This window comes from Aquila chrysaetos, chromosome 16 (genome assembly GCF_900496995.4).
Source record: "Aquila chrysaetos chrysaetos chromosome 16, bAquChr1.4, whole genome shotgun sequence".
Classification (NCBI taxonomy): Eukaryota; Metazoa; Chordata; class Aves; order Accipitriformes; family Accipitridae; genus Aquila; species Aquila chrysaetos.
Genome location: NC_044019.1, coordinates 5,151,416 through 5,173,072, shown reverse-complemented (window position 1 = coordinate 5,173,072; position 21,657 = coordinate 5,151,416). Strand labels below are relative to the sequence as shown.

Here is a 21,657-nt window from a genome sequence, read left to right as displayed (position 1 = left end):
TGGTACCCAGTGATGTCCGGTGGTACCTGGTCACGTTGGTGTCACATCGCTCATTTGGTGGGGAGGAGGAGGAGGAAGAGGAGGAGAGCCGCGGGGCAGGTAAGCCAGGTGAGGGGCACAGAGTGCTGTAGCCAGGGTCCTGTCCCCATCCCCCGTGGGGCTGTGTGTCCCGGAGCAGCTGGGGGGGTGTCCCCGGGCCGTGTCGTGTCCCCCCCCCCCCGCAGTCCCCAGGCCGGCCAGGAGGTGGCAGGGCCACCCCAGCAAAGGGGCTGTCCCCAGCCCGGCGCCTGGAGGGACCCCGCGGTACACCGGGGAGAAGCGGGGTGTCTGGGGGGGGTCTTGGCCCTCCCCGGGGGGGCTGCAGGGTTTTGGGGGGGCCCGGCCCACGCTGCTGTAAGCTTCTGCCCTGGGCTGGCCCTATGGCTGCTCTGCTGAGGCCAGTGTCCCCCCCTCCGTGTTCCCCAAAGGAGGCTCTGGGGGTGCCTGTCTGCAGCGGGGGGTCTTACCCATCGGGAACCCCCAAACTCCTCCTGTTCCCCTCCCGCCTGGGCTGCAGCTTCTTAACCCTGTGTCTGCCAGAGCCCTGCCGAGGGAGGTGTCCCGGGACTTTGGTGGGTGCTGCCCGCCCCATCAAATTGGGGTGGGGAGAGTGCACCCCAAGGCCAAATCGTGGGCACCTCTGCTCGCCGGTGCCTGAAGGATCGAATCTTTCAAGTGTAACCGTTCACCCTACGGCCTGCAACGGCTCTTCCCCTGTCCCTGTCCCCCCCCAGCGCCCCAGTAACACGGGATTAGAGCAGGGCTTGGACCGGCTCTGCTTGGTTAGGCACAAACCTGAGTTTTACTGAACCCCGCTCGAGGCTCAGCAAAGAGGACGAGGGTCTGTCATCCCCTTATCTACCCTGGGTGAGGGGTGCTTGGAGTGGGGGGCAGGAGCAAGGGACATGGGGGGGGTCTGCAAAGCAACCTTGCACCCATGTCATGCTCTCACATGGCAAACCAGCCCGGCTGAGGCTTTTTGTCCCCTTCTTTCCAGTTTGCCACCATCCCCATCCCCACGGAGGGATGCGCTCAACGTGCTCGGCCTCAGTGCCTGCCTGCGGGGTGTCCGGGCTCCCCCATCCTCCGGGAAAAGCAAATAACCAGGGAACGGGACACTAAAATCCAGCTTCTTGGACCTGTGAAGGCCAGGACGGGGCGAGGGGCCTGGTGGCTCCAGGGGTCACCTCCGGTGGGACAACGAGCCCCCCGTGAAGAGCTCCGGGAATCGCTCCCTGCCCAAAGAGGGATCACCCCTTCTGGGTCCGAGGAAGGGCTGGGTGGGGACAACCTCCAGTTAAACCAGTGCGTTGGGGGGACTGGGTTTAATCCCAAGCCATCCCTGCGCTACTTGTGTGCCCAAGCTGGGCTCCGGGTGAGACCTCGCTCCCCTGCTCCTCTCCATCTTCCCACCGTGCCGGTGCTGCTCTTTCACCCGGTACATTGTCACCCATCTCCGGGGCGAGGGGGGTGCTGGGGGGGTGTCGGGGTGATGCTGGCGGGGGGGGGGGGGGCGCATCCAGCCTAGACCCCGGGGTTTTCCCTTCCTCTCACCGCCCGCACCCCGGGACCCTCCACCACCTCCCCCCCCCCCCCCCCCAGCCCCCGGTTCCCGGGGCTGTGTGTGTTTTGGGGGGGGGGGGGGGGGGTGCGCACACCGGGTCTCTTCGCCTTTAACGGGCGGGCGGGCGGGGCCGCCCACGTGATCGGCGGCGGCGGGCGGGGGGGGGGGGGGGAGGAGGGAGAACCTCCCCGGTCCGGCGCGGAGCTCCCGGTGCTGGGCATGGGGCGCTGAGCCGGGCCTCTCCGGCACCCCGGGGCGCTCCGCAGGGGAGCTCCCGGTGCGCCCCCCCCCCCCCCGCCCCGGTGCCGCCGCCGCCCCCCCCCCCGGTGCCGCCCGCACCATGCCCGAGCAGCTCAGCGTGGCCGAGTTCCTGGCCGTGACCGGCGAGGACCTCAGCTCCCCGGCCGCCGCCGCTTTCGCCTCCAAGATGCAGAAGTGCCGGGGGGCGGTGGGGGCTCTGGAGGAGGTGAGCGGGGCTTGCGGGGGCGGGGGGGGGGGACACGGGACGTCGGGCTGCGCTCCCCGCCTGGGAACACCCCCCCCCCCCGGCACCCTGCGCTGGGGCAGCTCCTGGCACCCATAGGTGCTGGTCCGGCACCCAGTGCTCACCCCGGGCGGGGCACCTCACTTCCTTGGGCTTCTAGTTTTTGGGGTTCCCCCCCCCCCCCCCCGGTTCACCCCCGGGAGGAGGCTGGCACGGCCTGGCTTGCGCTGGCAGTCACCCTAAGTGGGTGCTTTGGGACCCTCGGGCCAAGGGTGGCCGTTTGCGTCCTCCGAGCAGCCCCAGCGTGCACTTTTTTTGGGGCCAAGGCCTGCAGAAATGGGTAAAACTCTCCCTTAAAGTTTCTTTTAAAGGTTTTTGCCTCCAGGTCCAGGTGCCCCCCCAGGCAGAGCATCAGCCCCACAGCTCCGGCCGCTAGCGAATTCCTATGCTGGAGCCAGCCCTGATGTGATGTGGTGTCCCGGGGGGGGGTCCCACTTTGATTAAAGCCAGGGGAGTATTTTTAGCCTCCCCCCCCAAAATCCCCGGCAGCGTTTGCGGGAAGGACGAAGGTGGCGGGGTGCCTTCGTCCCCCTCCTCCCGCCTGGAATAAAGGCGGTTTCCAGCTGGTCCCGTGGCTTTTGCCAACTCCTCTTAGCGAAGGAATGGCTTTGAAGGAGAGCCAGGGCTGGCGGGGAGCGCGGGGGCCCCAGGTGCCGGAGCTGCCGGGATCCCCGGGGGCAGCGGGATGGGCGTCCCCAAGCTGGAAATCTGGGGATGCACCGTTGGAGCATCCCGGTCCCCACCAGCACGTGCTGGCCGCTGCCATGGATCTTCCTCTCAGCCGGGAAGGGGGAGGCAGCTCCAGCCAGGAGGAAGCATCAGGAATTTCATTTGGCTGCTCGGGAGAGGCTGCAGTTAAGGGGGACTGGGATGGGGGGAGAGGCGTCCCCCCAGAATGGCGGGGTTTGCTTATTAAAACTCCATTGAGCGTGGCTGAGAGCTGGGAGTCACCACTGCTGTTGTGCAGCACATGGGGGGCATGGGGCTGAGCCCCCCCATCCCACCGGAGGCAGCGGGGAACCCTTGTGGGGGCCGAACCGCTGCCAGGCCTTCGGCATCCCCATGCTCCAGGGTGAGGGGAAGAGGGAAATCCACCCAAACAAGCCCCAGCCCCCTGCCGCTCTCTGAGCCCTGATGGGGCGATAGCATCGGGCGAGGGAAATAAACAGCGGCACTTTTGGGGAGGGCTGGGGGGCAGGACAGACTCTCTGCAACCAAACCGAGCCTTGGTCTTCCCCATCACCACCGCAGATCCCGGGTGATGGCTTGGTGAGCGGGAGGGAGCGAGGGTTCCCGGTCTTGCTCCAGCGGCTGCTGGGTGGGAAGGGGTGACCATGTCCCACCAGGTCCCCAAGACCTTTGAGGCATGACTGCATGCACCCATCTCGGAGCTGGGCCCAAATCGGAGTGACAGGAGTGACGTCAGTGAGCAGGGCAAGGGCCAGAAGCTGGTGCTTGCCATCAAGGAAACATACTGGTGTGGGCTGGAGCTGCTCAGTGCCTCAGTTTCCCTCCTGGGATTAAAGAGGGCTCTCCCCTCCCAGGGGGCTCGTGTGACGTCGGGGTCCTTGGGGCTGCTGCAGAGGCAGCACCCGAGGTCTCTGGAGTGGGCTGGAAGGGTCGGATCCAGCCCTTGGTGGTTGGGGCTGGGTGGTGTGTAAGTGTCACATGGGACTGGGCACCTCCAGGCTGGGGCAGGGTGACATGGTAGAGGCCGCTGGCGTGTTCAGTGGCAGAGCTGGCAGCCGGGCTCCCAGCTCACCCCGTCACCGTGTAAATAATACCACGTCCCTGCCACGCGCTGCTCTTTGCACCCAGGGCAGTGCCGCATCCTGCTCCCGGCCCGGCAGCGCTGCCACCGCTCCGGCCCCTGGCACCCGCGGCGGCTCCTTCACCAAGCGGCACGAGCCGCCGGCGGCGGGGGGGAGGCAGAAGAATGGCCCCCATTGAGCATCCTGCCGGGGCCGGGCGGGGGGGTGGCAGTGGCCGCTCGGGGTCCCCAGGCTGCGAGCCCGGGTGGCTGCGGTGCAGGTGCAGATCCGTCCCTCCCTCCATCCCCACAGGGAATCCCTCCTGCTCCCATCCCTGCTGTGCTGATGTCCTCAGCTTCCCCCAGACCGGGAGCCCTCGTCCCCGAGCTGGGCTGGGGGGTGATGGGTGCTGTGGGGGGCTCCAGACATCGCTGCCTCCCGCTCCGGACGGCTGTCCCCATGCAGCCAAGGCCCATGTCCCTGGCAGCCAGCCTGGTACATTGGGGATTTCAGTGATCCCTGCAGCTGGGGCAGCCCTGTGCAGTGATTTCCTCTGCATTTGACACCGTGGTGCTTGGCTCTGCCTGCCCCATCCCCGCCGGTCAGCTCGTGGACCCCTTCCTGAAAGCCCCCGTGACTGTCCCCAGATTGTCCCTGATCCCTGCGTTCAGCCTCCTGTGGCTGTGAGCTGTCACCGGGGTGGGCTGCCCCATCCCGGGCACTCGGAGCAGCTTCTTCCCCCACTTGCATGGTGATGCATCCAGAGCATCTCATGCTGCCTCAGTTTCCCCTTCCTGAGGCTATGCCAGGTTTGCAAGCCTGGAGAGTCCAGGTGTCCAGCCTTGGCATCCCCCTCTGAGGCACGGGATGCTTCTGCCCCAGCCTGCGGCTCCAGAGAGCCTGGGGCACCCAGATTTGGTGCAGAGAGGTGGCATGGGGGGCTTTGGGGCACCCCAACATCCTCCCTGTTGTAGGTGCATTGCAAGACCCCTCTGGGCAGGGGGTTTGGCTCCCACCTCCACCCTGGTCCCCTCCCAGCCGGCTCATCCCAGCCAAAGCTCGTCCGCAGCATCCCTTCCAAGGAGGAGGGCCTTGAAGAGCAGCATCGAAGCCAGGCTGACCCCGCTGTCAGGAAATCGGCCTTGACATCAGCCCGAAAACCTTCGGCAAGAGCTCGAGCGAGAGAGCCAGCCTCTTTATTGTAATTCCTCCGCGGTTTCATCCCTCGCCCTTCTTGCCGTTCACGCCCTCTAAATATTTCCAGCCTGTTATCATGCCTCTGGTACCTGCAGCCAAGCCGCCCTTAACCCTTTCCTGATGGCTGGGGCCGGCGTGTGTTTGGCTACGATGCTGTGCGGGCAGGTTGGCATTGGGTTGGCATTGGGGTTGAGTTTGCCCTGGTGCTCGGTGGGGGCAAATGGGGGCTGCCTGCGTAGGGAGGAATGGAGCGAGGATGGGGGGGGATCAGGCTGGGGATGGGGAATTCTCCGAGAGAGCGCAGGATGCGGCTGGCGGAGGCTGCGGGGAGGTTCACGGTGCTGGGGGCCACGGCCAAGACCCTGCATGAGCTGGGGGGGTTGTGGAAAGCCGCATCCCCGGTTGTGAGATTTATGTGATTTAGGTCCCTGTCGGGCATTGGAGGGAGGTGGGTCCCGGTTTTGGCTCTGCCATGGACCCCTTCGGGGAGCTGGGCGCCCTTGAAGGTCTCTCCCACCGTGCCTGGCCCCGAGCCGTGGGGATGCGTGCTGGGGTGGCGGGGATGGGTTGCTGTGTTTGTGCTACATGATGCTTCATCCCCTCCTTGGTTGAAACAGCCCCTGCGGGAGCCAGAGAGGCATTTTCCGTGGTTGCTGGAAGCTGCCGGGATCCGAAGAGATGCTGGGCATGCTGGCTGAGCCTCTCATCTCCTGCTACCGTCTTGCTCGAACCCAGCCTCTCTGGGGGCAGCCAAAGCCCTGCCTGGCAGCCAAAGCCTCGGGGACCACAGGCCTGGCAGGGGACCGACTGGACGCTGACGCTCTGGTGTCCCCGGGATGCCTCCAGCTCCTCTCCCAGCCCTGGGAGCTTGGCCACTGCCCCGCACATCTGCATGGCAGAGCAGCCGCCTTTCCAAGGGCCAGCTGGGCTGGGGGGAGCGGCAGCCGCGCTTGGCAGGGCTAACGAGCTCCGTTTGTTTTCTTTCTTTGCTTTCGCAGAGCCTGGATGGGGACCAAGCCATACTCCAGAGGATCAGAAAATATGTGAAAGCCATTCACATCTCCGGGCTCAGTGAGTTGTGCTTCGAGAGCTGATGGGCATCCCCGGGCCACCGGCCTGGCAGGGTCTGTGACGGTTCCATCCTCCACCAATGCTGGTCACGTCTGTCCGTGGCGTGATGCAGCCGGACAGTGGGGTGGCCATGGGTGCTGGCCAGCGAGGAGTACGTGGGTGCTTGCAGCCAGCCAGCCTGGCAACATGATAGGGTGCCAAAAACTGTCTTAAAAAGATGCAAGAAGAGAAACTGAGAACCTTGGGGAGGTTGTTTAGGACACACCACTGCTGTCCTGCAGCAGGATCAGCCCAGCTTTGCTCTGGAGGGATGGGGAGATGGGTGATGGGTGCTGGTGGGACCTCATGATGTGACCACCTCCAGGGATGGGGTGCTGCAGGGTCACCCCATGTCCCTCACGGGTGTCTCCCTGTGCAGCCCACGTGGAGAATGAGGAGCAGTACAGCGAAGCCCTGGAGAACTTCGGCAACAACCACCTCTCCCAGAACAACCACGAGCTGTCCACCGGCTTCCTCAACCTGGCCGTCTTCACCCGCGAGGTCACTGCGCTCTTCAAGAACCTGGTGAGCTGCCCCGCATCCTCCCGGCACACTGCTGAGATCGGGGGGAGGCTTTAACCACCCGGTGGGGTTCACGGTGTCTCCGGTGCAACCTCAGGCTGTTCTCTGCATCCGGCTATTGCCAAGCTGTGGAAAATCTCCAGGATCCATCTAGATTTGGAAAAACCACTCAGTGCAGCCCCCCTCCTCCCAGTTTAGCCACCCTCCACTGCGGGCAGCAATCCCCAGCTCCCACCCCAGGCTCAGGGACATGCTCCCGGTGCTCCAGGACCATCTGATACCCCCATTGCTGGATTTACAGCTCATTGCCAGCTCCGCCGGGGATGCCGACGCTGGGATTCGATGGGCAGTTGGGGCTGCTATTTTCTTTTTTCCTTTTCTTTCTTTCTTTCTATTTTTTTCTCACATCAATTGCATCTCTGATCTCGCTTGCCAAGAAGTAAATCAAAGCCACGCTGAGCCGCGCAGTGGGGCCTTGGGGAGCCGTGGCCGCGCGGGAAGCAGGCAGGCAGGCAGGCATAGGCGGCTGCGAGCCGAGCCGGCAGCGCCTTCCCAACTACGGGAATGGCTCTGGTGGAGAAGTCAGTTCCTGGAGGAAGCTGGGTCTGTGCATGCCCAGCGGCGAAGCCCTGGGGGGTCCCATGCTGCTGGCCTCCTCTTTGGTCCCTTTTGAATCCCCCCTCTAAGGGGTGTTTTTGGCCGCTGGCTCTGCTTAAGGAGAAGATTTATTTCTGCTGCCCTTCCCCCAGCAAGAATTTCAGATTTCAACGTCTTCCTCTCCCAGTTACCCCAGTCTGGGCCTCCCCGCTCCTCCCCTTCCCTATCCCAGCTGTCCCAGCCCAGCCAGACCCCCGCGCTCTTGGGGGGGCTCTGCGGGAACCGTCCTGGTGGAGGAGTCGGACCGGTTCCCGGGCAAGCGCAGCGCTGGCCCCCCACCTCCTGCCCCACGTGCTGCTGGCGTGGGAACAGCCACTGCCGTGTTCCTCCGGATTATGTGCCGGAACCCTTGACCAGATCCGAAAAGCCAGGTTTGCTCTCCCAGAGTGCCCCCGGAGCTCTCGGAATCAGGGTACCCCATCCCCCTGGAGCTCTCAGAAGCGGGGTGCCCTGTCCCCCCTTGTTCAGGGCTGGTCCCGTGCCCTGGAGTTGGGTTTCTCCCCCTATGCTGCAGGGGACAAAACACCTCGGGAGCCTTTAAAAGAAATCTGGGTGCAGCAGGGAGGTCCCGCATGGGTGCTGGAGTTGCTCTCATAGCACTAAAATGGGGTGCTGCCCTGTGGGGTGCGTGGAGGGACACCAGGACTGGAGCGGGCTCCTGTGTCCCCACTGCAGACGCCAGCATGGTGCTGGTGGGGACGGCGGTGCCTGCATTGCTGTCCCTAAACCCCAGGAAAGGGGCACATTTTGGGAAGCCCTTTTGACGTCGGGGGGGGGGGGGGGCTCTTTGCATCATGAGGCCATGGAGGGGCTGGTAGCATCGCTGGGTGCTGCGCCATGGGGGGACGGGGACAGGGCCGGGGTGGCGATGGGGAGGAACAGCTTTGGTTTTGGCAGCCGCGGTGCTGATGTGGTTTGTGGGAAGGGCCCTGCGTCAGACATCTTGCAGCCAGCTCCGACAAGCCCCAGCCTGCCCCGTGCCTGGATCTGGCCCCACTTTCAGCCTCTTTAACCCTTCATGGCGCAGCGACGGAGCCGGGGGGGGGGGGGGCACCCCCAACGCTGGGAAGGACCTGGGGCTCTGACTCCTCGACCTACCCTGAGGTGGGGACCTCCACGGGGTAACCCCATCTCTACCCTTTGCAGGTGCAAAACCTGAATAACATCGTCTCCTTCCCCCTGGACAGCCTGTTGAAGGGGCAACTGAAGGACGGCCGCCTGGTGAGTCCCCTCCAGCACTGTCCCCAAGGCTCTGAGGCTGCAGGTCACCCATTTCGGGACGTGTTGCAGCAAGACCCCTGTTAGGGGCTCAGCTTGTGCCCATGGCCAGGAGAAGCAAGGAGCAAGTCCCCGGGGCTGGAGGGCAGCAGCGAGGGCTGGAAGGGACCAGAGCAGGGGGTGAAGACCCGGTGGGGACATCCCTTGTCCCTGAGGAGCAGGGCAGGGCGAAGCAGTGCAAAGCCCTCGGCCGTGGGATGCTGCTTTCAGTGCCAGCAGGTCTTTTGCCTTCCCTGACGGCTGCCATCCCCTCTCTCCTTTTACTGCAGGACTCCAAGAAGCAGATCGAAAAGGCCTGGAAGGATTATGAGACCAAAGTGTAAGGAACCCGCTGCCTCTGGCAAAATCCGCCTAATCCCACTCCGCACAAAGATGTTTTGTCCTGGGGCTGCAGCCGGGCACCAATTGATGCCAGTTTGCCATTGGGAGGGCTCCAGTCTAGCCTTTCCCAGCTAGAAGGGCTGGAGATATTTCTCCTGATCCTATCCCCACCGTAGCCCCCTGCATGGGACACCCCTTGGGGCAAGGCTGTCCCCAACCTGCCGACGTCCTGTCCCGCAGGGGGAAGATGGAGAAGGAGAAGGAGCGAGCCCGCTTGGCAGGGGTCATCCAGGCTGAGCCGTCCACAGCGGAGGTGGCCGAGGACATGCAGAAGGAGCGGCGGCTCTTCCAGCTTCACATGTGCGAGGTAGGGGCTGTGCCGGGGGGGACAGGGACTGTTTGGCCCCCGGGGCGACATAGGGGACCGCTCTGCTCAAATGTGCATGGGGACGTCAGAGCCTGTTCCCGTCCCCACCACTAAAGCAGCCCCATGTGGGTGCTGTGTGGGACCCTTGGCTGTCCCCATCCCATCCTGTCCCTGCATGGTCCTGGCTCAGGGATTCCCACCCTATCCCCAACTTGGGGTCCCCCTGGGATGCAGCTGTGAATGGCACCCACGGGTCACCCTGCAGCAAGGTGCCCGGGGGTTCCACCCGTGTCCTCCCCGCTCCCACCTCTCATCTGGAAAGCCAGAGGCTGGTGTTTGGGGCGAAAAGTGAGCCTTTTGGATAACATCCTTGAGGTTGGCTTTGCCGTTGTGCCCTATTCTCAAAACTGCTCTTGGTTTTGGTTAGTGGGGCTCATGAGCAGCCCCAGATCCCTGATGGTCCTGGGGGTCCGCGCTTAGGAGGCGAGATGTGAATAGGTGAAGGATGGAGACCTGATGTTAGAACCCCCCCAGCAAAGAGGGGACCCAGGTGTCCTGGCTCCAGACACCCCAGCAGCCCCATAAACCTCTTGAGAGTGACACAGAGCAGGGACCAAGTCCCCAGTGGGTTGTCCCAGGGGTCTCCAACGTCCCCGAGGGCCAGACAACAGCGTCGGAGCCTGGTGCAGCCCTGTGTCGTGTCCCCCCCCCCCCGCCGGCAAAGGGCAGGGGGTGCGGGAAGGAGGCTGTGCCTGTCGCAGTGGGACTGGGGCTGGGCATGGGGCCGGGGAGCTGGGACCCGGCCAGATGAGTCACTCCCTTGAATAGCACCACTGTGAAATAAATAACAGCACATGGAAACGCGGGAGCTGCAGCCCGGCCGGGGAGGGGCCGCTGCCGGCAACCCTGCAAAGAGCGGCTGCGTGTGAGCGGGCGCGCGTGTGTGTGCTGGCTTTCCTGGGGAGCCTGCCTGGAAATGGGGGGGCAGCTCTTCCAGGGGGCTGGCCGGGGCTAGGGCGGGTGTGTTGCGTGTAGGTTTATAGGTGGATGGTATTTGCTGCTTCCTGGGGTGGGGGCACGATCCGATTTCACCCCAGTGGTGATGTGTGGGGTGGTTGCATCTCCCCTTCGTGGGCCATCTCGCACCCCCAGGGACCGTGGGGTGGATGGGTGCAGCTGGGTCCGGACCCAGGCGGTACTGGGAGCGTCCCTTTGCTCATGGGTCTCAGCCAGTGCTGGCCGGGACCCTCCCCTGCCACCGTCACCCCAGGATGTGGGTGGCAGGGCAGGGAAGTCCCACGGGAGCTGGGCACACGTGGTCTTTTTCAGCTGGGACTTTGTTCGGAGGGTGCAGTCGGTGCCAGGCACCCCAGGGCTCTGGGTTGGATGCTACGTTAGCTTTGCATCTCCAGCTTGCACGGAACGATTTAACAACCCTCCCCAGCCCAGGTGACACCTTGCTGGGCAGGGGTGCCCAGGGCACCGGGAGGCTCCATCCCGGGGGCTCTATCCCACCACGGTGCTTCCCCACCATGGAAAGCCCCCAGAGCTCAGGGCTGCCTTCCCCTCCCCTCGCCTCCCGCTCGAAACCATCTTCCAGCAGCTGCGCTGGCCTGGAGAGGAGCTCGCAGGGGGAAATCTCTTCCCCCCCCTTACTTTGCTCGGGGTGAGCAAGGCTCTGGGTCTTTTCTTTTCTGCTAGCAGCTGATGGATGGGTTTGATGCATAAAGCTGAAATTCCCCATCCCGCGGGACGCATCCGCGAGGACTGCAGACCTCCGGGGCTGATGTGCCGCCGGCGCTTGTTGCTTGAAATCTGATTTTTTGGGAGCAAAGGGGTCATGTCTTAAAAAACATTTGGGCTATTTTTTTTTTTTTTTTTTTTTTTCTGAGCTGCCTTGAGTTTTGGTTATTTATTAACTCCAGAAGTAATGAGCAGCGGGAGAAGCATGCTCGGCTGGAAACCCCGGGGGCCTGCTTCGGTCCTTGAACTTTTCAGGGCTTGGAGGACTTCCAGAGCCAGGTTTTCTGAGGGTGGTCCCCAGTGAGCTGCCTTCAAATCCAACGTCGTGACTCGACTTCTTGAAACCCAGCCAGCATTTTAACCCTCCTCCCTTGTGCTGGGAAGGGAGGCAAGGGCCGGGCAGGCTCTTGCTCTTTCCTTTGGGATATTTCCAGCCAGTCCTCATCTCCATCACCTAACTGTGTGTCTTCTCCTCCTCCAGTACCTGCTAAAAGCCAGCGAGTCTCAGATGAAGCAGGGACCAGATTTCCTGCAGAGCCTCATCAAGTTTTTCCACGCTCAGCACAAGTAGGTGCTGCCCAGGTCAAGGTGGTTTGTCCCCAGGGTCGGTCGTCACCCCTGGGAGGTCCCACGAGGGTCTGGGAGCATCTTCTCCCATCCCAGCTCCATAAAGCTGTTGGTGAAGATGCTGGGCAGAGCCCGTCGCTCTTCGGTTGCATCTGAGGAGTTGAAACGTGCTTTGTTGGCTTGAGGAGCTGTAAACGTGTCCGTGGGGGCTGGGGGAAGGGGGTTGGCTCGGGATATATCCGATGATTTGGTTTCTGGGTAGATTTCCAGGGATGAGTTCAGCTGAGCGGCTCCGCTGTTAGCCATGGGGCTCGTAACGAGGGTGTTTGGAGCAAGGATTAACATCCCCTTGCCTTTCCCATTGCAATATGAGGCTGGAGTAGCAGCGTGTGGGTGTCATGTCGTCATCTCCAGCTCTCGAGTGAGGAAACTGAGGCAGGGAGGGGACAGTCGTGTTGGCTAAGAGCGTGCCCTTGACTGGGGTTGTGACCCAGAGACCCCAGGATCTGGCCTCCAGCAGGGCTGGTCCCCAGCAAAATGAGCTTGGATTGAACAAGAGGCCAATCCTGTATCCCAAACACCCCAAATATTTGGGGTATGCGGACACCCTGGGCTGGGTTTGGCCTTTGGTGGGGTCTCTCCAGGTCCCAGTAGCAGGGGAACCACAAAGCAAGAGCAGCTTCCCAGGGGGGTTGCTATGGTCTCCTGCCACGTTTTCTCTAAAAAACCTTTTTTTTTTCTTTTTTTTTTTTTCCCCCCCTCTATCCTCCCCATCTGCATCTTAATCATGTTAAATAAATGCCCAGTTTCTTCCAAGATGGCTGGAAGGCTGCCCAGAACCTCTACCCCTTCATTGAGAAGCTCGCTGTGTCTCTCCACGCGGTAAGTCCCCCAGCCTGCCATCCAACACCGCTCGGACGTGCCCCCCGAGATGCCACCCACCCTGTGCCAGCCCCTGAGAACGCCCGCATTCAGCGCAGCAGTGAGGGCAGCTGCCTCCCTTTCCAGCTCCACCAAGCGCAAGAAGAGGAGGTGAAGCAGCTCACGCAGACCCGTGATTCCCTCCGCAGCATCCTGCAGCTGGAGAGCAAGGAGGTGAGACCTCGGGATGGGCAGAGGAGAGCTGGGAAGGAGGGTCGGAAGGGTGCTGGGTTCTAAGGAGGGGTGAGTGCCCCGGGGTTAACTTGAGGATGGGGAGCAGCAGGGAAAGGGGAGCTGGGGACCAGAGGGGACATCCATGGGAGCAGAGCAGGAGACCTGGGAGATGCTCGGAGGCTGGGAGGGGACCGGGGGGTCTCTGGCATTCTGCTGGGCGCTGCACCCACATAAGGATGAGGTCGCTTGGTGGCAGCAACCACTTCTGTGCCTCTCACTTTGCTTTTTAAATGCTTTTTTTTCCCCGGTGAGCTCAGGAAAACCTGAGCAGGAAGAACTCCGGCAGTGGCTACAGCATCCACCAGCACCAGGGGAACAAGCAGTACGGGACGGAGAAGTCGGGATTTCTGTACAAGAAGAGCGATGGGTGAGGATAAGTATTATTTGCCCAGAGAGCTCCCGGCTCCATCCCGGTGTTGCTGTGGGCTGGGAGAACGTTGTGCTTGTGGGAGGCCCCAGAGCTGGGACATCCAGAGGCAGAACTGTTTGGGTGAGTTTTTTGGTCACTGTTAGACAGGTCTACAGGTGCAATTGGTCCCGTCTGGTCTTAAGCATCTATCAATGCTTGGAGAATGGGATTTTTCCCCAGGCTGGAGGAGACCCGAGAGTTGGTGGTCAGGTGTTGGTGGGTCTCCAACTGCAGCTGGGGAAGGAGGAGGTTTGGAGGTGGTGCAGGGGACCTTCTCCCACGATGGTTTGGTGTCATTGGCCCATTTCTTATGTGAAGGCCCCCAGTAGGCTCTGATGCCCAGGGTGCTTCTCCCACGATGCTCTCCTGGGTGGCTGGCTGGGCACAGTGGTTGGTGCTTTGTGGGTGTAGTGTCCTTGGATGTGGGTCTCCAGGAACAGCCGCCCAGTGCCAAGTTCCCTGCGGAGAGCTGTGAGCTGTGTGGCTGATGGGAGAAGAAGAAAGTCCTTGTTTCTTGGGTGTAGAGGGAGAAAGGATCCTGGTGGGATCATCTAGGGTGAAAAATAAAATCCTCAGAGCCGCAAAGAGGAGGTCTTCACCTGCTCAGTGGACCTCTGGGTGATGGGCACCAGGTTTTGAGTGGGTGTTTATGTGTTTTGCTGAACTGGGGCTACCAGATCTGTGATGCTGTTGGCCAGCATGGCCCATGGCCAGCCCACTCAGTGGGACATTTTGTGCTCTGTGAGTTGCAAGAAGCACAACCCTATGTCCAGAAAGCCATCAGGCCTCTGCCAAGGGCTGCCGTGGGCGCTTTGGGAGGCAGATGGTTGGGGGCGATCAGGGATGTGCAACGTGTCCTCACTCTTCCTCTTCCTCCTCCTCAGGATCCGCAAAGTATGGCAGAAGAGGAAGTGTGGCGTGAAGTACGGCTGTCTGACCATCTCCCACAGCACGGTGAGGAGCAGCGGGGGGCTGCAGCCCTGACCCTTGGAGGCACTCTTTGAGCATTGGTGTCCACTAGAATTCAGGTTTAGTTTTGCCCAAACTGGTCGCAAAGTTGCCTGGCTTAAAATTTAGTACGAGCTGGGACTCGACATACTAAATGGGGTCCCCCCTGTTTGATAGGTGTCACTGGGAGGGGATGGTGGGTTTGACCGGAGCAGCGAGATGAGCGTTGAGGTTCCAGACAAGACCAAAGGGGCTGGAGGGCGTTGGGAGGAGTGTGCTGCCCCCTGGCGGTGGAGGCTGCGAACTGCAGCGGGGACAGAGACTGTGACTCCGGGATGTCCCCGAGCCCCGTTCTCCTGCAAAAGGTCCCCAGAGGGTCCCACTCGCTTGCTTATCCCAAAAGGGACCATCTGAGAATGGTGGTTGTCCCACCGGCGTTGCCATCGGAGGTACGCGCTTGGTGATGCACGTCCCGACCCTTCCCAGTCCTTTAATCTGCCTCCATCCTCACACCCTGCAGATAAACCGTCCCCCCGTCAAGCTGAACCTCCTCACCTGCCAAGTGCGGCCCCACACCGAGGAGAAGAAATGCTTCGACCTGGTGACGCGTGAGTGCCCGGAGCGGGATGCCATGGCTGGGGTGGGTGTGTTTGACACGGAGGCGGCCGAGCTGCGGATGGGAACTCCCTTTCTGGAGAAGAACATCCCGAGTGGGTTTTCCCACTCCACAGCACCTGGGCACCCTTTGCCCTTCTAATCCGGCTCTGGGCATCTCCCCAGCTGCCTTTACAGAGGAAGGACCGACCTATCCAAGGAGATCTAGCAGGCTCAGGACAAAAAGAGGTTGCGACAGGGCTTGGGTTATGGAAGAGTGATGTGCAATGATTTAATTTTAAAGCAGCCCCTTTGGAGTAGTTTCAGCTCCTTCCTGCTGTCCTGGGCATCCCTAAATCCTCCCTCCTCACCTTCTCCCCCCTCTCCCCATCCCTGCAGACAACAGGACGTATCACTTCCAAGCAGAGGACGAGCAGGAGTGTGTTGTGTAAGTGCCGCAGCCCATCCCCGCTCCTTGCAGTGCCGGATCCTGCTCTGCTTTCCCCATCCTCCTCCTCCTCCTTCCTCCTGACGGGGCTCCCCCCCCCCGCCCAGGTGGGTCTCGGTGCTGCAGAACAGCAAGGACGAAGCCCTGAGCAACGCCTTCAAGGGGGAGCCCAACGGCGGTGGGGCGGCAGCGGGCGGCGGGGCGGACGGCGGCGTGCAGGAGCTCACCAAGCTGGTCATCAGCGAGGTGAAGAACATGCCGGGAAACAAGCAGTGTTGTGACTGCGGGGCCCCGGGTAGGTCGGGGCTTGGCGTGTCCCCCTCCCCGGGTGCGGGTCGGGGACCTGGGAGGGGGGATTGTGGCATCCTGCGGGGCTGGGTGGTGATTCTGAGCCCCGCGCTGCTCCCCCGGCAGACCCCACTTGGCTCTCCACCAACTTGGGCATCCTGACGTGCATCGAGTGCTCCGGCATCCATCGGGAGCTGGGCGTCCATTACTCCCGCATCCAGTCCCTCACCCTGGATGTCCTCAGCACCTCCGAGCTGCTGGTAAGCTGCTCCCTGAGCCCGGAGATCCTGTGGCCACTGGGAATCACCCTCTGCGGCTCGCAAACCTCCTGGGACCAGAGTTCATCCCTCCTTCTTCATCCCATCTGTGCCCAGTTTGCTCCAGGGCTCACAAACTTGCCTCAGTTTCCCCAGTGGCAGTTTGCAGCCCCCAGTGCTGTGGTCTGGGCAAGTGGGGGGGGGCTCTGCAAAGCCGCTTGCTAAGGGGGGAATGCTGGCAGCCCCCCAGGATTTGCTCCCTTCTAAAACAGACTTCCCCTGCCATGCAAGAGCATCATCCCCGGGGGAGATGCTGCTCTGGGAAGGTCCTGGGTGGATCCAGTGGATTCCTTCCCTCTGCCTCTGGGATGGGGATCTGGCTGGGGCAGGGGGAGCGTGGCCAAGAGGGCTCGTCTCCCCCCGTCCCTCTCTCGCTGCAGCTGGCTGTCAGCGTCGGGAACACCCGCTTTAACGAGATCATGGAGGCCACGCTGCCCACGCAGGACTGTCCCAAGCCCTCAGCCAGCAGCGATATGTGAGTCGGCCACTGGTCAGGGGACTCGGGGCGGGCGAGGAGGAGGAGGAGCGCACGGTGCGTGGTCCGTCCTTGTCCCCATGCCGCTGCCCATCGGCTCTGAGAGCCTGGGGATTGGGGCGGGGGATGATCCTGGTGTCGTCGCCTGGATTTTGGTGGGGATCTACGCCTTTTTTTGAGGTTTCCCCCTGATCCCAAGGCTTCGGGAGGAGGCAGGAGCCCACGGTGCCTCCAGCTGTGGTGGGGACTGGGCGGGGGGGGGGGGGTCTGGTCTCTGTGCCCATCCTAGCCGATGCTAAACCACCCATCCCGCAGGGCTGCCCGCAAGGAGTACATCGTGGCCAAATACATGGAGCGACGCTACGTGCAGAAAAGCAGCCGTGACGACCCCCACCGCCTCTGGGAAGCCATTCGTGCCCGCGACCTCCTGGCCCTGCTCCAGGCCTTCGCCGAGGGGCACGATCTGGCCAAGCCCCTGGCCAGCCCCGAGGGCCAGGTGAGCCCTGCGCCGCTGCGGCCGCCCCGCTCCCTCTGCCTGGCAGCGTAAATGGATTTTCCCCCTCTGGGTGCCCGTGCTCGGGGTTTTCCTGGCCTTTGGGTGGAAATGTGCCCTTGGGAAGATGAGCATCCTCAGGTCCAGCGCTCTCCTCCCCTCCATCCTGGGGGAGATGAAGCATCCTCAGGTCCAGCTCTCTCCTCCCCTCCATCTTGTGGCAGGACCCGGGCGAGCTGGCGCTGCACATGGCCGTGCGCCACGCCGACAGATCGTCCCTTCCTCTGGTGGACTTCATCATCCAGAACGGGTGCGTCCCCAGGTGCTCGCCACGTCCCCTGCCTGCTTCCCCATGGAAGGAGCGTACACGAGTGCGGGGGACTGATGCTTGTGTGCTCTTGAGCCTTGAATTTCTTGCCGGTGGCCCTGCGCAGGGGGACGCTGGACCGGGTGACACAGGACGGGAACACGGCTTTGCACTACGGCGCGCTCTACAACCAGCCCAACTGCCTCAAGCTGCTCCTGAAGGGCAAAGCCGCCTTCGCTATGGGTACGGGGTTGGGACGGGGGGGTTTGGGGCTCTCCGGTGGGAGCAGAGCGCCGAGGCTGTAACCTGGATCCGGCTCCTTTCGTCCCTCGGGCAGTGAACGCGGCAGGCGAGACGGCTTTGGACGTGGCGAGGAGGCTCAAGCACACCGAGTGTGAAGAGCTGGTAGGTGGGATGGGGGAGATCCTTGGGCTGGCACGGAGGTGGGGGGCTCCCAGGACCTGTCCCCCCTGTGCTGAGTCCTCTCTGGCCTGCCTTATCCCGCAGCTGGAGCAGGCGCAGGCGGGGAAGCTCTCCCTGCAGATCCACGTCGACTACGACTGGGAGCCCCCCCAGGAGTTCCCCTACGACAGCGAGGACGAGCTGGAGGAGAAGGTACCCGCCGGATGGTGGGGGGGGGACGGGACACCCCACGTCCCCAGTGAGGGGGCTGGGGGGGGGGGGGGATGCAGACCCTGGGGGGGTCTGGTGGCGGGGCAGCCCTGGAGCCGGGTGTCTGCCCCCAGGTGAGCCCCCTCCAGCGCTCCTTCAAGGGCACGTCGCCGCTGGCCGCCAGCCCCCCGCCCGCCTGCCCCCAGACCCGCTGGAGCTGCATGGGGATGGACATCACCAACAAGACCTACGAGAGCATCCTGGTACCCTCGCGCCCCATGCCCCGCCGGGCCCACAGCGAGGAGATCCCCCCGCCGCTGCCCCTCAAAAACCCCACGCGGGGTGGCTCTCGCCCCAAACCCAACCACAGCCCCACCGGTGAGTCGGGGCGTGGGGGGGGGGTCACCCATGGTGGGGCTGTCCCTTCCCCCAGACATCAGGTTTATTGTTCCCATCGTGTGTCCCCCTCTCCAGAACGCCCTGAGCTTCCCCGGCAGGCGTCGGAGCCGCACTTCCCCGGGCTGGCGGAGGCTCCGGCATTGCGCAGCCTCCCCTCTGCCAGCAGCGCCGGTGCCCTGGACGGCATCGCCGGACCCCCAGCCCCCGGCACCCGCAGCCCCACCGAGAGCCGGCGGGCAGCGTACTGGGAGACCCGCTCAGAGACGGACAGCAGTGGCACCCGGCGGGGACCAGAGCTGAGCCCCCCGCCTGGGCAGCCCCCGCCGGGTGGCATGGCCCCCGACATCCCCCCTGTCAAGTTCAGGTAGGGACGTCCCTCCCCAGCCTGGGGGTGCACTGGGTGTTGGGGGGGGTCATTGCGTGGTGCTGGCAGGTCGGCTTCAACCCCTGCCGGCCCCCGGCCGGGGCATGGGGAAGGGCAAATTGTCCCCGGGGGGGTGTGGAGCAAAGGGGTCCCCCACCCTGAGCTGGAGTCCCCAGGGGAGTTGATGCTGGCCCTGGGATGCAGGAGGGGACAAGGGCAGCCGTGGGGGTGCTGGATTGTCCCTGGAGAAGGTGCTGCAGATTATTTGGGGGTGATACCAAGACCCCCTACAAGTTATCAAATACTTTTTTTCTCTTTTTGGAAATTGTGGTGGGACGGGCTCGTTTGAGGGAGGATGAGTGCTGGGGCCCTTCTCCATCAGCATCTGGGGAGCTATGGGTGGGACCCTGGTCCCTTGGGGGACCTCGCAGGACGGGGGACAGGGGAGAAGGCACCAGCAGAGAGGGGGTGACGCTGTCCTCGCTGTCCCTGGCAGCTCGGAGAGCACCCGCTCATACCGACGCATCAGCGGCGTGGTGGGCAAAGCGGGGTCGGCCCTGTCCCCCCAGAGCCCCAGTGGCCCCGAGGACCCTGCTCAGGGCAAGGTGCCCCCCGTGCCCATGCCCAGGAGATTTGCTCCGGTAGGTGCCATGACTCAGGGTGGTCTCAGAGGGGCTGCGGTGGGGGGGTCACCCTTTGCATCCCCAAGCATTCCAGCTCCCCTTATCCTGGGGTAGCAGATGGAGGGATTGGGGATGTCACATCCCTGCAACCGCCTTGGGGGGGGGTCCTGTCACCCCCTCGCCTACCTGTTTGCAGGCCAAGGGGAGGCAGAAGCGGGTGAAGGCGGTGGCTGACTGCAAGGGGGATAAAGCACGGGAGCTGACTTTCTCCAAAGGAGAGGTGATCGTGGTGACGCGGGAGGAGGACGAGCAGAGCTGGGTGAGTGTCACTGGGGCATGGGTGGATGCTGGGGTCCCAACCCTGGTCCCTTTCCCCCCGCCCTCCACCTAGTTCTCTTCTGGAGGAGGCTGGATGTTCAGGAGGGGCATGGATAGATGCCCCCTGCCCCATCTGTGCATGGAGGAGGGCTGGTGGGGGCTCCCGCTGACACGTCACCACGGCTGTGCCTCTCTAAATCCCCCTGGGAATTGGGATATCGGCCCCAAAGCTTCTCCCCTGCCCAAGATGGGACCCCCACCCCCCTGACCCCCTCTCTCTGCACCCCCCCAGGTTGGCTTCATCGAGGGCGACGGCTCCCGCACAGGAGTCTTCCCAGCCAGCTTTGTCCACCTCTTGCAAGACTGACTGGGTGGCAGTGGTCCCTTTTGTCCCTGTCCCCTCGGCCAGGACCCGAGGCAGCTCCCTGTCACCCGGCGAGGGCTTGGGTGCAGCCCCAGCTCCGGGGGCTCGGCAGAGCCGGGCCATGAGGGACGTGTGCCTGGGACCTTGGTGTGGGACCATCCAGCCCGGCTGGACACCGCCTTCCAAGGGGGCTCAGAGACCCTCCATTGGGAAGACCACCCACGGACGGCGGCTGCAGGGAGCTGAAGGGCTGCTGCCTGTCCTGCGGGTAGGGCAGAGGACAGACACGCTCACTGCACTAGTGGGCTGAGGTTTCTGTGCTGGGCCCCGGTGTCCCCTGCTCCCGCGTCCCTCCCGTGGCCTCTGCCCATCCCCGTGGCTTTCTTCTCCCCTGTCTGCAAGGACTTGGAGATGGGGGGATCTGCCCTCGGTACCCCCCCCCACCTCCTCTGCCGGGGAGCCATTGGACCCCCCCCTCCCCAGCCTGGGGGGAGTGGGGCTGGGCAGTGGCCGTGTACCCCCTGTCCCCCTTCTCCACCCCAACTGTGAAGCCTTTGGGACGGACAGGGGATGGGAAAGGGCTTTTATTGACCTCGCCTGGGGAGGCTGGACGGTCTCTGGCCCCCCCAGGCTCTGGGAGCTGCCTGGGCTGCTGGGGCTTGGGGATGCTTCAAAGCTTCCCCAAAAACTGGTAGCGAAATGCCGTTCCCTGATTTAGGGGTGGGGGGGTTCAGGTGGCACCAGAGAGCCCCTGCCCCGTGGCCCTTGCCTGGGGTGGGTGCTGGATCACTGCCCCGGCCCTGGGGGGTCTCTCAAGGGGATTTTGCAGCTTTTTCTGGGACCAATGTCCCCCTGTGTCGGTGTCCCTTGGGAGCCACCTGCCTCCATCCCCGCCGCCCCGATTTACCCTCTCCTCTTCTCGTTTTGTGCATCAAATGTTTCATCTCAAAAAATGGTCATTTTTTTAATGTTTTCTGTCTCTGGTTTCTAATAAAGCCATCGTTTTTGTAAGTGCCTGGGTGCATCTGGGGGGGACAGCGCCTGCCCTGGGGCTGCCAGTCCCTATCCTGGGTGATGCTGGTGACATGGCCCCGGAGGCTTTCGGGCACTGGGGTCTCTGTGACCTGCCGGTGCCCACTGGGGATGTGACCCTGTGCTTTGGGGGTATCGTGCACGGGGAGTACTGTTTGGGGGGGGACTGGGTGGGTGCCCAAGGTTGGGTTTTGGGCAGCCAGGCTGCCATCGAGTCCTGGTTTTCCTGTGCTGGCCAGCGTTGCATTCACCCCTCCCGTGCCATGTGGGGCCAGGCTGGGGCACGGGCATCCTCCCTGCGCGCCGGGATGGAGCCAGCCCAGCCCAGAGCGGGGTGCTCACCCTATGGCCACCCCTGTAGGGTGGTGGAGCAGGGACAAGCGCGGGTGGCACACTTGCCATCACCCACCCATCCCGACCGCCTGTGCCGCTCGAGCCTGGGGACAGCATCGCCACCGTGGTACCCACCGCTACTACCCATTCGGCCAGTGCTTGGGGGGGGCTCCTGGTACCCACGGCGGGCTGGCACGCTGCGTACCTGGTGCTCCTGGGGGGGTTCAGTAGAGCAAACGCTGGTGCAGCCTTAGCACCTGCCAGGCTTAAAAGGCTGCGGGAGGTGTTGGGGTGTCATTTGTTATCGTAGCTTGTACTCGCTGCTGCAGGACACCGGCTTTGGCAAGAGCAAGCCCTGGGCGTGCAGAGCTCGCGCCGCGCTGCATCGCACCCGCGCCCATCGGGAAGCCCTGGCTGAGCCATCCCGGCGGCAAAGCCACGTCTCAGGCCTTCTCCTTGCCAACACCGGGCTCCAGCCCTGACGCGAGCAGCTCCTCCGGCCCCTCGGCACCCCTGGG

General features: G+C 63.3%; 1 protein-coding gene across 2 annotated transcripts; it reads left to right on the top strand.

Annotated features, from left to right (window-relative positions):
- The first annotated feature begins 1,777 nt into the window (after positions 1-1,777).
- ASAP3 (ArfGAP with SH3 domain, ankyrin repeat and PH domain 3) lies at positions 1,778-20,785 on the top strand. 2 transcript variants are annotated; one of them, XM_030039628.1, is made up of 26 exons: positions 1,778-2,069; positions 6,094-6,166; positions 6,585-6,730; positions 8,531-8,605; positions 8,932-8,981; positions 9,224-9,350; positions 11,575-11,660; positions 12,467-12,542; positions 12,669-12,755; positions 13,073-13,182; positions 14,109-14,178; positions 14,693-14,780; positions 15,166-15,214; positions 15,322-15,509; positions 15,629-15,762; positions 16,200-16,294; positions 16,610-16,790; positions 17,012-17,097; positions 17,222-17,337; positions 17,432-17,499; positions 17,602-17,709; positions 17,841-18,084; positions 18,181-18,469; positions 18,966-19,110; positions 19,289-19,411; positions 19,703-20,785. In XM_030039628.1, the coding sequence occupies exons 1-26, from the start codon at positions 1,944-1,946 to the stop codon at positions 19,775-19,777; spliced, it is 3,015 nt and encodes a 1,004-aa protein (XP_029895488.1). In that variant the 5' UTR covers positions 1,778-1,943; the 3' UTR covers positions 19,778-20,785. The 2 variants fall into 2 exon arrangements, with proteins under 2 accessions (XP_029895488.1, XP_029895487.1); XM_030039627.1 differs by having other exon boundaries at positions 17,012-17,109.
- Positions 20,786-21,657: the final 872 nt, after the last annotated feature.

What these genes read in the sequence shown, in the direction of transcription:
- ASAP3 (XM_030039627.1), top strand. Translation starts at nt 1,944, where the DNA reads ATGCCCGAGCAGCTCAGCGTGGCCGAGTTCCTGGCCGTGACCGGCGAG. An exon ending in TCGCTGTGTCTCTCCACGCG is followed by an intron (nt 12,543 to 12,668) that starts GTAAGTCCCCCA and finishes CTCCCTTTCCAG; the next exon opens with CTCCACCAAGCGCAAGAAGA. An exon ending in AGGACGAGCTGGAGGAGAAG is followed by an intron (nt 17,710 to 17,840) that starts GTACCCGCCGGA and finishes GTCTGCCCCCAG; the next exon opens with GTGAGCCCCCTCCAGCGCTC.